This window comes from Ochlerotatus camptorhynchus, unplaced genomic scaffold (assembly GCF_037179485.1).
Source record: "Ochlerotatus camptorhynchus isolate MF236.1 unplaced genomic scaffold, CSIRO-AGI_Acam_v1.1 ptg000239l, whole genome shotgun sequence".
NCBI lineage: Eukaryota > Metazoa > Arthropoda > Insecta > Diptera > Culicidae > Ochlerotatus > Ochlerotatus camptorhynchus.
Genome location: NW_027040729.1, coordinates 1090506 through 1108553, shown reverse-complemented (window position 1 = coordinate 1108553; position 18048 = coordinate 1090506). Strand labels below are relative to the sequence as shown.

Here is an 18048-nt window from a genome sequence, read left to right as displayed (position 1 = left end):
TTGAGACATTGGGAAAAAGGTAAATTGGGGTTCCGGAATAAATTAGGAAATCGGACTTATGTGGATGAGACACCATTCCCCCGAGGGAGATTTTCATAAGTTGTGGTGAAAGTTTCTCATTTTCCTTTTCCCGTAACGGTACGGTAGACTCATAGAAAACACATTCAATCAAAAGTCCCCCAACAGTAACACTCATGTATCAAACACTAATGACACTGAAATCCAAAATCACATTGCTTGCCAAAAGTCTACCTAACGAGGTCAACTCGATTCTACAGCAATCGACACGTGCTCCCTGCTCCATCCCTTATATTGATACCGCACACCTCCATTTCAATAGGAAATCGAACAATTCGTAAAACAGATTTGTAGCCGCTCGTCGTTCCGACCTTCCCACCGTCGTCCGACGGTGATGATGCTAACCAGGATCGAAAATTCCAAATCGGAAGTTATAACTGCATACATATGTGATCGACCTTTGCCTGGCAAGCGGCAACTCCCACCCATCGTATAAGGCAGGTAGGTATGAAGGTGGGTAGGTGGGTACCCAAAAGTGCTGGTGAATCGAAGCGATAAAACTTTAATGCCAGGGTCATAAAATCAAAGTGGACGACGACGGGGCTACTAGGGGTGTACTTTTCCGTGAGTGTTTTGCAGAAAGTTCCAAAGTTCGGGGAACGGGCATCATCAGCTTTCGAATAACAGTTACTATTTATTGTTGGAATGCACATCGAATTTCCGTTCGGTAGCCATGGTTCAGTTGGTTCATGGCTCGAAATAGCGGGTACAATTTGTGTTCCTGTGTAGAACGAGGGGTCAACGATGCAACGCGTAGCCATCCTGTGCACATTAGCAACGGAGTGGTCGATATGCTCATAGAGTTTACTTTTGTGATGACTAGTAGTTTAACGATCGTCTGAATTGGGAAATGTCGTTTTGATGCTGCTGATGCAACTGCAGAGATGAAATGGAAACGGTTTCAGAATGAGCGATATGATATTTGATTATGACATCGATTCGAAGTCGATGTTCAAATTTTGGATGGTGTCAATACTGTTTCTTTTTTTTTCTTCCTGGCGTTGACGCTGTTACACGAGATTGTACCTAATCCCAACTTAGTGTTATTTGAATCACTTCCGCAGTTATTATTCAGTTGAGAGCTTTCTATGCCAACCAATGCATCGAAACAACTTATGACCCCGGAACAGCTTAGTCCCAGAAGGGAACCTATCCGCCTAAGCCCGAAGCTGATGGCACAGGAGTGGAACTTCGAATCAGAAAGTGGCTCCACTGGTCATTTGCGAACACTAGCGCACCTAGCGGTAGAAGGCATCTTCGGCCTGCAGTTAAGATAGGCAGCATGCTATGATAGTGTGAGTGCACATAGAAAGCCCATGTGGAACGCTACCACATCACATCACTCGTTGAGTAGAAAAACGAGCACTTTTTGATTCACCGATTTGTTTGCACTTCCCCTTCTGTTCTGTGCTGATGGTCTTAAGCCAACAGCAGCTCCTGTGGTGGGCACTCAAGGCCTCTTTTGGTTCTGGGTCCCAGTGGGTTTTTGCGTGGGGAAGCTTTCAGATTGCGGGGAAGTCCTTCTGGCATAACTTTCATGCAAATATTTTATGTGCGTTGTGAAGAGTTCGCACGCGTATGAATTTAGGACTTTCTTCACTCGATGAGAAGCCTGATTGGAGAAATCCAGCATTGTCACAGAGAAAGATTTGAACTTGATTTCAAAGAGCCGATGCATGGGTAAATCCCAGCAGGGTCGAGCTTTGGAATAAGAATCTTGCTTTATTAGGCAATACTTTTCCTTTTATACATATCCATGGTCAATACCTCATACTTGCTAAAGGAGTGAGATGACTGGAGTGAAAAAAATGCTCCTCCTAGCATTATTGACAATGTTCCATGTACTTTGGTTGAGCGCCAGTCGATGTCATTCGAAACCTTTCTTGCTAGGCGAACGACCTCGTGCCACACAAGAAGGGTGGAAAGAAGACGAGAGAGCGCTGCAAGTCCAGTACAGAGTGGCTACACATATAACTCGATTAGAGTTGCATAAAGCCTGATTAAAAGTAAATTGATACGCACAAAAAGACCTGTAATTCGTGATTCAATAAATTGAGAAAGTCCATTAATGGTTGCTTTACAGTACTTTTATTAAAACTTCAAAACTACACCATTACATCTTACATGGTTACATTTCTCCAGTTCGAACGAAATTTCAAACCTTCTTCTCGATGGAGCACAGTGTAAACGGACACGGAATCAGCGCATTTCTTCCATTTCCTTGACTTCCCCGCCGCTTCGTGGAAGTCGCTGTTTTAAAATTGCCCAGTATTTTCGATTGGTCGAAATTCCGGGCAATTCGGAGGATTCATTAGCTTGGGGACAAAATCGATCTTGTTGGCAGCATACCACTCCAGAACCACCTTGGAGTAGTGGCAGCTGGCCAAATCGGGCCAACATATGACTTTACCCCTATGCTTGCGGATGAACGGCAATACACGCTTTTTCAGGCATTCTTCGATGTAAACATGGGATGACATCGTCGAGGATGTGACGAATGGTTCCGTTTTCAGGCCACAACTGTAAATCACTTGCCAAATCAGGGCCTTCTTCGCGATCTTGTCGGCAAACACGAACTTGAATCTTCCGACTATAGTCGCTATATTCATAGTCTGGCGGATAGAATCTCGGGAACCAATTGAGCTGTCAAATAGCGGAACCAATCGAGCAACGACCAACAACAGAAAAGAGCACATCAGCTATTGCGAACAAAACTTTGGAAACCTTTTTCTCCTGACTAAAGGCTCGCCTACACAAACTAACACCATCTTTAGGTTGTGGAAAGTTTCCCCTATCCGATGATGCTGGTAATTTACCTTCGCTTGGCGAGGAAAGAATGATCAACAATTTTGTTTATATAAGTTGATAGTACCTTTTCAATTGCTGGCCTACAATATATTGCTTTGGTTCCGCATTTTGATCTATCGAAATTCTATCCGCCAGACTATGCATATAGCGACTTCAATCCCCACGTTCAGTCGCGATGTAAAACTTTTGACCGGGAAGCTGCGTGAAATCGAGTTTGACGTATGTTTCGTCATCGATCAAAGTGCAACCCTTGTGTTTAGTCAAAACACGGTCGCAAAAAAGCCTTGCACGCTTTTTGACCACGGAATTCTGCTTCATGTGCCGGTTCGGATGTTTACTGGCTTTGTACGACTTCTATCCGGATGTTCCACACCTTTTGAAAGTTGGCGTTGTACCTTCTTTCCACATCTCGGATCGAAATACCGGGGTTGGCTAAACGCACCTCAACACCTTGCTGCGCAGCTGGCGATCCCTGGTTCCAGTTTTTTCGTAGGTCCGCTGATTCTTTTCCACACTCAGGGTTTCCTTGTACTCGAAACTGTTGTTTTCGGCATCTTCTGCACTTTGGCCAGCTTAGAACCGGACCACTCCGGGTTTTCCAGGTGTTTGTGCACAATATTTTTTCTTCTTTCGAGTTCCATTTGACGTTACTTCTGAACGCGATCGACTACTTTGATCAAACTTGCGCCAGTTGTTCTCTATAGAAGTGTACACGCTTACTTCAGCTTACTCACCGGGTGAGTCAATCGTGCTCAATTTAGTCTGATGCATTAGGTTGTCAAAATCTGAGTAAACGAGAAATGTCAAACTGAGTAAAAGCCACTCAGTCAGCCAAATCCGGGACTTAGAAAAAAATGTCAGCCGTGTCGGAGCAAACGCTCTAGCAAACGGCGAAATTATTGCATAACACAGGCCGAAATGCATTAAGGTAAGCAGGAATTGCATGCTGAGACGGTTTTCAGTCGTCTTCAACTCCAGTTAAATAATTCTGGAGCAGCTAATTTCAACTTTTCATCAGAACAAAAAAAAAAAAAAAACTTCCCGGCTGAAAATATCTCAGAGTGGTTTTGGCTCACTCTGCGCGAGAACGTTGTTTACTCAAAATTGAGTAAAAGCGCACCTACTCACTTTTGAGTAGCCATACTTCCCACTGAAATGAGCATGTTTGCTTCAATTTTGAGTTGTTGCGAGTTACCGTGTAATCAAACCACTGTCAAAGATGTTCGATTCCCAACACTAGAGCTGTGCTGGTGGCGCGCGAGGGGCGTACCAAATTACTTTTAGTCAGCCTTCATTCCATTATTTTTACCCGGGCATAGGCTTTGCTGCCTGGGGGTGAATGGTTTGTTTAGTATTATTGAATGTGTGTGCTGTTTATTGTTCGGATGGGAATGGCATACTACATCCTTATCAAATAGAATAGTAGAATTTACCTTACATTTATTTGGCGATGTCTTGATTGACGACCGGATTGCGACGGCCGGTTTGTTACGGCCGGTTAGTTATGGCCAGATGCCGTTGGCCTGATGGCACCCACTGGGGCAGATCAGTGAATTACTTGAAAAAAATTAATAACTTTTGAACGAAGCTTCCAATCAGATGGCTGGATTCTGTAAAGTTGCTTGTATTAGTTAGGCGCTTCTTCTTAATAACTTAATTAGTTCGCAATCAAGCGTCTTGAATCAAGCGTCTACGATGAATGGTGTTTTCAACAAAGTTGTTTATCTATCAAAATAAAACAAAGTGGATGCAAAATAAGATGCAGGAAATGTTTTGCTTTGCTGTTGTGAGATGCATTTTCGCTTAATAGATAGAAACACGATTGATAGTGATTTTGAAGATTTCCTGCAAAAAGGTGGAGAACAATGCGAGTAGATGGGTTTGCAAGAGATGAAAAAAGATTTTTCGTAGATTGATTCGCTAGTGTGAGATTTTTCGACCATTTAAAATCGAGATTTAGATGTATCGCACCCCTCGATTACAATTTTATTTTCCTTGATTTGTTATCCGTCGATCTTGTTTTCCGTGCTGAGCACCAATGCTACCGACGCCAGGAAGGCAGCTCCCACACCTGGACCCTACCTATCGACCCATCATCAACTCATGAACCGAGGACCAACGACTTTACTTCCCTGCTGGGTGAGAGGCAATCACGCTTACCACTACACCACCGGCGCCGCTTTCCCCTCGATTACATAGCAAACCAAATAAAGGTAAAGCCCTAGAGTAAAAGTATGAACGTCTGTCAAAAGTTGTTCCAATCGAACCGTCAAATGCACCGCTTTGCTCGATTGGAACAGCTTTTTCAGTTTTGTGGTGACAGTCGTCCATACTTTTACTGTAGGGTTTTAAATAAAGGATTAATTTAGTGTGATGTGTTCGGTGAAAATATTCCGTGTGAAGAGCAGGACCACCATTTAACTGTTGACAGCAATTAATGAACCTTATAAAATGGTTGAAGTTAAACGGATAGTCTTCGGTGGACCAGCGACTTAAGACGCGAGCCTCATCGCAGATGACCATGGCAATACAGTGACAGATGGTGGACTTGAGATCGACTACACCAACCAGCGAGCAAGGAGTCAACATCGAACCAGGAACGGAAACTAGTGAGAATTTATCTCCCTCGGAAAACAAGAAAAACCAAAGGGGTGGTCACTCTACACATGTATTTTGCGCCAACTTTTTTTTTATAGTGTGACTCACGTGTGCTGCAGCTGTGCCGTCAGTAAAAAAAATCAGAGTTTCATCCGCATTATTGTTTGTATCATGGTATGTGACCGCGAACGGCCTGGACCCTATTTACGTTGTGTTTACGGAGAAATGTATAAAGTAAAACACGACCGTTGGATTGGCCGTCCTGCCATGGCGGAGGCATACGAACTATATTTTTTATTTGTCAAATACAATACAAAACAGTACACAACAGAAAGAGACACTTGTGAATACGACTGTAGCGATATCTGTGTGAGGATAGATGTACCTCTTGAGCTAGTAGGGTAGTTGCATATGTACTAGACGTTTTCACAAACAGTATGTTTGGTAACCCGATTAATCTGACAGTTCACATGTTTTGTTTTGAAGCAACAAAACAACAAGCAGTGGAAACCTATCCCTTCTGAGGCATACAAATCTCTGGTCACGTCTTCCTTAGGAAGCAAAGTAAAACCGTTAGTACCAGCCCATGTGTGTTGAATGGGTGCAATATACTACGCAGGTGTGGAAGCTGCCTTCCTGCACATTCGATTTCCGTCAATGGATGGCAATCAATGTCCGTCGGTGATTGGCAGTAGATTGTGGAACAGAGACCGACGTTTTTTTTTTTCCTCTGTTCGGGACATAACACCACTGCGACCAGTAATTTGATCTATTGTAGTATATCCCGTGTCCTTAGTTTAGTGCAAGTCGTTTTACTCCATCACTATTGAGAAATGATGAAGTATTCGGTTTTGATACAGTTGTCATTCTTGCCTTCATCGCACGGAATCGATTCTAACTGAAAGGTTCCGCTATTTATACCCTTCGGAGTGTTGAAACACCCTCCAAAGGCGCGCCCCTTTGTCAGTCAAAATTGAATTCCTTAACAACCCCAGAACCCTAGTCTTAACCACTTCAAACTAGGGAACAACGAATAGAAGATTAGGAATCACATACATAGGTGAATACAAACTAACTATTTTTTTCCTTGTTTGAAGATCATCCTCGGTCCAGGCAACCCGAGGACTTATCACTATCAACAAGGCATAAAAAGTAACAAGGACTAAGATATGTTCCTTTGATAACTGAAAAAAACCTGTTCCCCTAGTTTGAAGAAGTCAGGACTAGGAATCGGTGGTAGATCTTACATCCCGTAACGTACCACGAAAAGGTGATCTACCCACGTTACGGGGCGAGACCGACGTTAAATAAAGGAATGGAAGAAGAGTGGCGCCGGTGGTGTAGTGGTAAGCGTGATTGAAAACCTATCCTTCAACCAGCTCACCCATGGTGACTTTCAGGAGCTCACCTTCAAGCCCAACAACTGACCAATTAACATCTTACAATTCCACATAACCTCCTTCGGCTGTGATTTCAGCTCCGTCACGAATCTCCCCGCCCTAAATCGATCTACCAACGTCTTCGACGTTCCCTTCACTTCCTCCTTCAGGGTCTTGCTCTCCCCACTAACCAACTCACTAATCATATTCCGAATCGGCATTCTGATCGGCATGATATCTGAATGCCACCCTCTTCCCAACTTCGATCAAACTGTTCTGAAACATCAAAGGCTTCCGCACCAGATATTTGAACAGTTCGAGGTTCTCCGATCTCGAAGTCTTCCGATAGCTACTCCAGCACCATCCGGAAGAATTCCAGTTTACAGTTGTACTTGGCAACGGTCATCGCCTTCTTGATGACCTCGGTCTTCCTAATGTTTTGAAAATATGTGAGTCACCACGGCAGAACTTCAACGGAAATTCCAATTATTTTTCAAACATAAGAATGAGAGAGAACAAATTGGATACAGTATTGCCAGTAGATTTAATTATCATAAAAATGTCTAACCATGGGTGCCAATGAAAGTGCCCAGGTGTGCTCATCTGTATTTTTGGCACACTGTTCGGAGTGACCAACCCTTTGGGAAAAAAAAAAACCCGGAAAAGGCGGAATCATATAAGAACCGACCAAGGATGATACACGGAAGGAAATTGCTGGTGAAGTTTGGAATGAAATACGAAGCGTTTGAGAAAAAAGTACAAGGAATTCCAAAAGAAGCAGTCAATGGCATGGTGAGACCAGGCCAATTATTCTTTATAAATTAAATATGAAAATCAACGTGCCAGAATATTTATTTGATAATGGTGATGCATACACGCGGCACTTATTGTGCGTGAAAGTAATATTAGATATTATAATCCACTATTCCAAATTTTTATATGGGAATTTTAATTACTTACTATCAATGAAACAGCGCCATTAGTGTGAAAAATAGCCTTGATTTAATGGTGCATTTACCGTTTTTTCTCCAGAAGTTTGGAAATTTTCCTGGTTGTGCGATACACAAGTAAATTAAGCATGACTACGACAGCAGGACTTGAATTTAGTTCGGTGTTCGAAGTCTTAAAAATTTGTCTTTGAAAATTCGCTCTAAACTTAACAGGATTTGATGTGATTATTCTCAAGCATTTCCTATCGCTTTACAGAACTCTTTTCAGAATTCTTCTAAAATATGTTCTCCTTTAAATTATTCTTAAATTCACTAAACTCCCCTTAAAATTATCTAGAAAATTTCTTCGAGATGCCCTTGAAATTATACTAGAAATTTATTTTAAACTCTTCGTAATTTCTTTGGAATTGTACTCTGTGAGATCGTTTCCCTTGGTATTTTTCACCGATCCTGGAATCCTCTGCACAATCGCCATACATTTTTTCCATAAAGCTATTTGAAAAAATACTCTGAAATTATACAATTGACTTGGAGTTTTCGATAAAACTCTCTTAAAGTTCATCTCTAGAATTGATTCTAAAATCTGCTCAAAGTTGCTTCGGAAGTGCTCGTTATATTTCTTCAGTGAGTGTATCCCGAAAATTTAGTCCAGTCCAAAGGTCCAAAATCTTATTTTTCTTGATGTGATGATGTAATTAAAATTCGCACATTTCACCGGGAAGACTTTGAAATCTTGGATTTTCTCGATTTCCCGCTCATAGCTTCAACCAGCTCGACTATCGATGAAGATTTCCGTTAATTTGCATCTCCCTCTGTTAGGTGTCCACTAGGTTGTTTCATTCTGGAAAAAGATTGATATTTTTGATAGGCCACCCCCTAGTTCAGTTCATAACACACAAAAAAACATCTGTGCAAAGAATCAGCTAAATTGGTCAACGTTAAGAGGTCGCGCTAACGATTTGTTCGGGATTTTCGTCAAATTAGTATGGGAGAAAATAATGACCCACTAAAAACATTCTAACTATTTTCTTAAAGAACCGATTTGCATGAAAGTAAAATGTGTTATACTTAAAACTATAATAAACAACTTTGTTTGAGGCTGCAAGTCGATTTGATGCTCCAGAAAACAGAAATTGGCTTTTGGAACTCAGATTGCAGATAAACCTTGAAGTGAGCAGAAAAGCAGTAATATGCACCAAAGAATTGCTGGATAAATTCTCCGTCGACTGATTTATTGCATGACACATTGTCCATTCATGGTTTTGAGAAATATGCGTTTGAAAACTGCCTCCATTTTCGTTAAATGCCTCATTTTCGATTTCTTAATGTGACCCCCAGTATAATAAAGAAAGACGTTGTCGTACGTAAAAAAATTTCCCACAGACAACAACTTTCTGGATGGTTAAAAATGTGATATACAACATGTACAGGAAGTTCATAATTCTTTTAGGCTATTCGTTACTTGTCCATGGATGAGCTCTTGACCATCAGCGCAAGAAGCAACCAAGTCGAATGCTCAGAGAAGTCACGTGCGACCTAAAATAAAACAAACAAACTACTTCCATTTTATACAATATCGCACAATGCACAACTGGCCCAATTTTCGCTTCCCAACATTCCGCCAACGTCCAGCTCTGGTGTCGATCCAAAATCCTAAATTTAAACAACTAAATCAGCGTTAATCGCTAAACGGTAGTCGAAAATTGCATCTAAGCAAAATAGCTCGCAGCGTAAAACATTTATCAGCAAATTTATAAATCACAAACTTTTGCTCCGATATTCCCGAAAACCCCTCCTTGGCCCACTTCCCAAACGAAAACGAGTCCAGCCATTAATCACATTAGAGAGTTTACCCTGCCCTTGGTTGCGCTCGCTGTTACGCCAAACTCCCAGTCCCGCTGCTGGCCTCCGATCCTCCGGAGCTATCTAGCGCACTGTAGACTAAGTTTCGTACTTGAACTGATTCGCGATTCATGGCCAACAACAGCAGCCATCGCGCCGTCCTGCCTTGACTGAGCTAGTTTACGATCGCCCGGCTAATAAATTACATTGGAGAAAATGAAAATTAATTCTAGCAAATTAAGACAATTAGCGAGAAAGCGCTGGGCGAACCCAACCTTTCGGTGTCCGCCTGACCGAACTGCTGGATTGACTTCTGCAGAATTAATGGAAACCATCCTGCAGAGCACTATACTTTTCGTAAACAATCACAAAATAACCGGAGGAATTATACGAAATAATTCCAGATCGTTAAAATACAATTTTCGAAGCAGAACGCTTCGTCGCAACCGAATTATCACGAATTCAATTTATGTGAACCATTGAGATTGCTCCTCTCTCACTCGAGCTGGGGCGAACGGGAAATGCTCAAAAGATTAATAAAATTAAGTGTCGCACGATTGCTGCTAGAAAATGTGTACCAAGCTTCGTGCTCGTTTCAATTGGCCCCAAACTAATGGTCGTTCGTTTTCCCAGACCATCACCGTTGCATCACCCGCCGCCTCCGGGCACTCAATTGGCTTGAAGTGATTTTCTAACCGGTTCTCTCCCTCCATCTCTGCTTTCCCCTTTTCCAGCTGAGTCAAGACATCGGCTACGTGCTGTACTCGGCGCTCGGATCGTTCTACATTCCCAGCTGCATCATGGTGTTCGTCTACATTAGGATCTACTACGCGGCGAAAGCACGAGCCCGGCGGGGGATCCGGAAAAAGCCGCTCAAACCGCCCAGTGAACAGGTGAGTGCCCGGGAATGGGTTCGATTCAAAACGGATGTACCGAGGGATGTTGGACGAGATTTATTTATTGGGGGAAATGTTTCAATTAGTGGGTGGGATTGGAGTATTTCGTCATGTCGTCGAGATTTTCGGTGAAAGGTGTTGAAAGCATATTGAAATAGATTTAATAAACAGCTTTGGAGAGCTTTTCACAGACGCTTATGGAGCACATAAAATATGCTCTTAAAACTTCTCACAGATACCTGAAAAAATCTCGCATGAATCTAGAACCTCACAGATGCTATAATAGCTCAAATTATCTCTGACAGCTTCTCATACAAAAAGAAAACGTTTCTCATAAAATAAAGAAGAGCTTCTCATGGAAGTAAACAGAACTTTTCACAGAAGCATTAATGTTTTTTCATAGAACATTGAAAAGATTTTCACAGAAACATAAAAAAGTTCACACAGAAGCTTGAAATGTTTCTCACAGATGCTATAAAAGCTTCTCGCAGAAGATTGTAACGAATGCTTCCTAGAAAGCTTCCCACAGAAAAAGAAAAGCTTCTCACCAATTCTGAAAATGATTCTCACATGAGCAAGAAAAGCACCTCACAGAAACAGAAAAGCTTCTCATTAAAGATCAAAATGCTTCTATCAAAAGCTAGCAAAACTTCTCTTTGAATCAGGAAACGCTTCTGGAATAAATACGAAGAGTATCTCACAGAAACATGAAAATATTCTCACATATATATGAAAAGCTTTTAACACACATGAAAAAGCACCCCATCGAAGCATCAAACCTTTTTACAGAGGCTTGAAAAGCATCACACGGAAGCTTGAAAAGTTTCTCAAATATCCTTGAGCAGCCTCACACAGAATAAATATGCCCATAAAGCATCCAAAAGAAACAAAAAAGTTTCTTACCAAAAAGCTGAAAACCTTCTAACAAAAGCAACAGAAGCTCATAGGAACAGGAAAAGCTTCTCACAGAAGTTTGAAAAGTTTCTCACAGAAGGTTGAAATGCTTAGCACAGAAGCTTGAAATGCTACTCCCAGAAGCTTGACAAGATTCTCACAGAAGCATAAAATGTTTCTTATAGAAGTTTGAAATACATCTCACAACGTTTGAAATGCTTCTTTATGAAGCTTGAAAAACTTCTCACAGAAGGTTGAAAAGCTTTCTACAGAAGCTTGAAAAGCCTCTCACAGAAGCTTGAAAAACATTATACAAAAGCTCGAAAAGCTTCTCACAGTAACTTGAAAAGCTCCTCACAGAAACTTGAAAAGCTTCTCACAGAAGCTTGAGAAGCTCTCCACTGAAGCTTGAGCAGCTTCTCAAGAAGCTTGAGAAGCTTCTCACAGAAGCTTGAAAAGTTTCTCACAGAAGCTTGAAAAGCTTCTCACAAAAGCTTGAAACGCTTCTCACAGAAGCTTGAAACGCTTCTCACAGAAGCTTGAAAAGCTTCTCACAGAAGCTTGAATAGCTTCGCACAGAAGCTTGAAAATTTTCACACAGAAGCTTGAAAATTTTCACACACAAGCTTGAAAAACTTACCATAGAAGCTTGAAAAGCTCCCCTAAGATGCTTGAAAAGCTTCTCATGGACGTTTGAAAAGCTTCTAATGGACGCTTTAAAAGCTTCTCATGGACGCTTTAAAAGCTTCTCACAGAAGCTCAAAAAGCTTCTCACAAAGCATAAAAAGCTTCTCACAAAAGCTTGAAAAACTTCTAACAGAAGATTTAAAAGCCTCTCACATAAGCTTGAGAAGCTTATCATAGAAGCTTATAAAGCTTCTCATAGAAGCTTGAAATATTTCTCACAGATGCTAGAAACGCTGCTCACAGAAGCTTGAAAATCTTCGCTTCAAATTTCAAAAAAAATTCTCCATGGAGCTTGGAAAGTAGAATATTGAAATGCTTCGCTCAGAGCCTTAAACAGTCATTATCTGAAGCTTGAAAAGCTGCTGATAAAAACTGTAAAAGCGTCTAACAAAAAGTGGAAAAGCATCTCACAAAGGCTTGACAAGCTTCAAAAGCTTCAAAAGCTTCAATCAAAAGCATGAAAAGCTTATCACAGAACCTTGTAAAGCTTCTCACGGAAACTTGAACAGCTTCTCACATACGCGTGAAAAGCTTCTTACAGACGCGTAAAAAGCTTATCACCCAAGCTTGAAGAGTTTCTTACAGAAGATTGCAAAACTTCTCATAGCAGCTTGAAAAGTTTCTCACAGAAGCTTGAAATGCTTCTCACAGATACTTGAAATGCTTCTCACAGAAGCACAAAAGATTTAAAAACTTCTCACAGACGATTGAAACGCTTCTCACAAAAGCTTGAAAACTTTTCACAAAAGTATGAAAAGCTTCTCGCAGAAACTTGAAATGCTTCTCACAGAAGCTTGAAATGCTTCTCACAGAAGCTTGAAATGCTTCTCCCAGAAGCTAAAAATTTTTGTCAAAGAAGCTTGAAACGCTTCTCGCAGAAGCTTGAAATGCTTCTCACAGAAGTTAGAAATGCTTCTCGTAGAAGCTTGGAAAGCATCTCACAGAAGCTTGAAAAGCTTCACACAGAAGCTTGAAAATTGTCTCATAAAAGCATAATAAGCTTCTTCCAGAAGCTTGGTAAGCTTCTCTCAGAAGTTTCAAAAGCTACTCACAGAAGCTCGAACGTCACAGAACGTCTCATAGAAAAAAATACGCTTGTAAAGCATTCTACAGAAACAGAAAAACTTCTGGCAGATGTTTGAAAAGCTACTCACAGAAGCGTGGAAAGCTTCTCACAAAAGCTTCAAAAGTTTCACATAGAAAATTTAAAAGCTTCTCACAGACGATTGAAATGCTTCTCACAGAAGCTTTAAATGCTTCTCACAGAAGCATGAAAAGTTTCTTACAGAAGCTTGACAAGCTTCTCAAAGAAACTTGAAAAGCTTCTCACAGAAGCTTGAAATGCTTCTCACAGAAAAAATATGCTTGAAAAGCTTCTCACAGAAGCTTGATAAGCTTCTGCCAGAGCCTTGAAAAGCTTCTCACAGAAGCTTGAAAAGTATTTCACAGAAGCTTGAAAAACTCAAAGAAGCTTGAAAAGCTTCTCACAGAAGCTTGAAAAGCTTCTCACAGAAGCTTGAAAAGCTTCTCACAGAAGCTTGAAAAGCTTCTCACAGAAGCTTGAAAAGCTTCTCACAGAAGCTTGAAAAGCTTCTCACAGAAGCTTGAAAAGCTTCTCACAGAAGCTTGAAAAGCTTCTCACAGAAGCTTGAAAAGCTTCTCACATAAGCTTGAAAAGCTTCTCACAGAAGCTTGAAAAGCTTCTCACAGAAGCTTGAAAAGCTTCTCACAGAAGCTTGAACAGCTTCTCACAAAACTTGAAATGCTTTTCATAGAAGCATGGAATGCTTCTTACAGAAGCCCGAAAAGTTTCTCACAGAAGCTTGGGAAGCTCCTCTCAGAAAAAAAATCTTATAAAGCATCCCACAGAAACAGAAAAACTTCTCACAGAAGTTTGAAATGCTTCTCACAGAAGCTTGAAATGCTTCTCACAGAAGCGTGAAAAGCTTCTCACAGAAGCTTGAAAAGCTTCTCACAGAAGCTTCAAAAGCTGCACACAGAAGCTTGGTAAGCTTCTTACAGCAGCTTGAAAGGCTTCTCACAGAAGCTTGAAAAGCTATGCAGAGAAACTTGAAAACCTTCTCATATAGGCTTGAAAAGCTTGTCACAGAAGCTTGAAAACTTTATCCCAAAAGCTTGAAAAGATTGTCACATAAGCTTCTCAGTGAAGCTTGAACATTTTCTTACAGAAGCTTGGAAAGATTCTCACAAAAGCCTAAGAAGCTTCTCACAGGAGCTTTAAAATCTTCTCACAGTAGCTTGAAAAGCTTCTCACAGAAGCTTGAAATATTTCTTACAGAAGCTTGAAAAGCTTATCACAGAAGCTTGAAAAGCTTATCACAGAAGCTTAAAATGCTTCTTACAGATGCTAGAAATGCTTCTCACAGAAGCTTGGAAAGTAATTTCTAGAATATTGAAATACTTTCCTCAGAGCTTTAAACAGCCATTATCAGAAACTTGAAAAGCTGCTGATAAAAACTGGAAAAGCATCTTACAAAACCTAGAAAAGCGTCTCAAAGGAGGTCGACAGTTCTCTAACAGAAGCTTGAACAAGCTTCTCATAGAAGTTTGAAAAGCTTGTCTAAAAATCTTTGCAAAGCTTCTCACAAAATTTTCAAAAGCTTGTCACAGATTCTCATTGAAACTTGAAAAGCTTCTCACTGAAGCATGAAAAGCTTTTAATGGAATCCTACAATTTTTCTATTTGGGAACTTTTTATTTAGTTTGAAGCTTGGAAAGTAACCGAATCTCACAAATACTTATTAAATCATCTCGTTCCTCTCCCACCAGGACACCAGCTTTACGCGTCCAGCCAATCCGATGCCATCGCTTCCCAGTGCCTCGTCGGTGTCAGCTGGTGCAGTGGCACCGGCATCAACCAACGGCAACAGCCAGTACGCGGCGGCCAATAGCAACAACAATAACAATCATAGTAGCGGTCCCAGTCAGCAGCACCAGCAGCAGATTGCGACGATAGAGCCCCCACCGAGGGGGCTAGTCGGCGGTAGTAGTGGTCAAGCGCAGATGGCCATTCCGACGGTAACGTGTGACTTTGCGTCGGACATGTCCACCAGCGAGGCGGCAGATCACGACCACGCTGCGGCCGTGTTGGAGATGAAAGATACGCTTCAAGTGGGTAAACCGGGGATAGGTCTCACGTCACTGCCATTGCTGAGAGGGAACAACGGGGCAGCTGCGGGCCGCGGGGGTAGCAGTAGTTCCGGGGTGGTGGTTAGTCCAGGGTTAGCTAGGAATAGAGCACTTTCGGTAGGAATAGAAACGGACATGGTGAGTGAATTTGATCCTTCGAGTTCAGATTCGGGTGTAATTAGTAGATGCGCGGTAGTGAAACCGCTCAAGTTTAGGCTGTGTCAACCAATTTTCGGCAAGAAGGTAGGAAAGGGTCGTAATAAGAATAATAATGCGAGAGGCAATTGTGCGGGGGTGGGACCAACGGCGATGGGAGGGCAAGCCATATCGATTTCGGCCAAGCAGAATGATAGTGCTTGCAGTGAAATGGAACCAGCACTGCCAAAGCCAAAACCCAGGGATCCGGAGAAGGAGAAACGACGGATAGCGAGGAAGAAGGAAAAGCGAGCCACGCTGATCCTGGGATTGATTATGGGAAGTTTTATTGCTTGCTGGTTGCCATTCTTCTTCCTTTACATACTGGTGCCAATTTGTAAAGACTGCCGCATACCGGACTTTGCATTCTCGTTGGCCTTCTGGCTGGGTTACATGAACTCGGCATTGAACCCGGCCATTTACACCATCTTTAACAAGGACTTCCGGAGAGCCTTTCGCCGGATACTGTTCAAGTGATGTTTGGCGTACGTGTGCTGCTACCGCTGCGTTTCCCGGAGCATCGAAAAAGCGACGGAACGTGCGGTCAGCGGTGCACAGCTGGGTGGCGGTTACCGAGGAGGCTATATGCGATAACCCCCTTAGAAGGCGTGCTCCCTTCGGAAACCCACCACCATCACCACCGAAGCGCTTTTGTGTATGGCGTTTCTCCCAATGCCACCCCGTTCTGCACTGACACTCGGGGTGGCACCGTCGAGACCAGCTAAATACATTCAAACACCAATAACTGGCCGGGAAGAAGAAACAGAAGAAGAAGAAGAAGGCACTCGTCAGACTCCGGAATTTATTTTTTTCATTTCGGAGTGGTTTCCTTACTTTAAGAACTCGAATCCCACCCAGAAGGAAAGGACAAGAAAGAGAATATTTCTTTCTTCTATTTGGTTATCTTTTTGTATAGGAAGACTAGTTAGCTGGAAGATGAAACAAACTCGCAAATTTTATACGAACCACACCACTGCTGGTGTACTTTCCAGTATTGATGTGAAAGCATGAAGAGCCTTCCCACCTACCGTCGATTGCGTCAGCGCCCTTACATTAGACCGGTTTGGAGTGTAGGGGGTGAACTGGTTGGAAAAGCGGCCAATAGTTTATTTTAGAAGGAATGAAATGTTTCAGAATTGTTTTGATATTTTCTCTATTTAGTTTTCTCATTTGAAGTTTGTTAGGTGTCATAAAAGTGCAGTACTTAAAAAGCGACTATCATCAGCCATCAGAATATACCATGAATGATCCGATTGAACAGCACCTGCCCGCCAGTGGTTCTACGATAAACGGAAATTCTTTTGCCAATGAATTCACTCACGATCCAATCAGTCTCAATCGCTATGGACATTAAACATCCTAATGTTTTTCAAAAATTAAAAAAAAATAGTCAGCTCGTGGAGGTCTGCTCCGGAGTCAACGATTTTCGGTATTCCCTGCTAAAATTTGAACCTCTTCGTTGCTGGTCCGACAACTTAATTCATACTGTTTTTCAAAGCATTCAGATTCAGATTCAATCCATACTACAAAATTACCAAAGCTCAGAAAAATCTTATCAATTTGTAATGCAATCTTGGTGTTCTAAGATAGGTTCAGTGAATTGGTCAATTTTGAAAGTTTTGACCTGGGGGATTAACATGCGGCCATCCTTTTCAACAGCTCCGACCACTTTTGAATAAATCATGGTTTTCTAGGATTGGTTATACTTGAATGTCTGCTCCGATTGCTTAGAAAGAAAAACCTGTGGCCATCCGAAGTCCTGATCTTAGTCGCACTTCAGTGTTATGAGGAATGCATGGGTTTTGAACTATTGCGCAAAACATTGCAGAAATTTGCCGAAAATCATTGGGAAACTTCTATACATCAATGACAGAAGTTTTAAACGAAATAGACAGGTTTATCCATATTCATCAAGAAATTTAATGTCTTTAAAATTAAGTTAATAATTCCCTAGTTTATTGAACTAATAAAACTGGCTTGTCCTGCTACCTAAGTTTAGCAAGCAAAGATGGCAATTCAGTACTTGAGAAACTAAGACTACGAACAATGCTCAAGGTGTCGGGTTATGAAAAACTTCCGAGATCCCGGATTTGGAAAGGATTGGCGACTGGGCAATTCTTAACAAAAACAATCCTCTTTGGTAGGGTAGAGAACTACTTTGGCCTAAGCGCCCATTTTGGGCCTATCATGCAGAAAACATCAAATAAATCCATGATTTCGGCTTTAACAGGTAAATTATGCATTTGGTACGATACTTTAGCTCAAATGCTACCGAACGAAGTCAATAAGAACGCGTAATATGAATGTTTGCACCCAATATTCTCAAATTGTCAAATGACTCGCTCCGACCGAATCAATCTTTATCTTCATCCGATAGGCCGAATTAACTTCATTTGCGTTTCAATTGCGTTTCAATGCGTTTAGAATCCATAAGCCGGGTTTGGCGTCAAGAAACAGTGTCAGACATTCAACAATACCTCAACAATTTGTTTCTTTTTATTAAATCTAGGTAAATAAATTTGGAAGCCATCATTTTCCGTTTGGTGCTAAAATACAATAGATTAAGAAAGT

The 18048-nt window shown here is 41.5% G+C and overlaps 1 protein-coding gene across 1 annotated transcript; it reads left to right on the top strand.

Annotated features, from left to right (window-relative positions):
- The first annotated feature begins 525 nt into the window (after nucleotides 1-525).
- LOC135704406 (alpha-2B adrenergic receptor-like) lies at nucleotides 526-17835 on the top strand. Its single transcript, XM_065225855.1, has 3 exons — nucleotides 526-531; nucleotides 10390-10548; nucleotides 14923-17835. The coding sequence occupies exons 1-3, from the start codon at nucleotides 526-528 to the stop codon at nucleotides 15952-15954; spliced, it is 1197 nt and encodes a 398-aa protein (XP_065081927.1). The 3' UTR covers nucleotides 15955-17835.
- The last annotated feature ends 213 nt before the right edge of the window (nucleotides 17836-18048 follow it).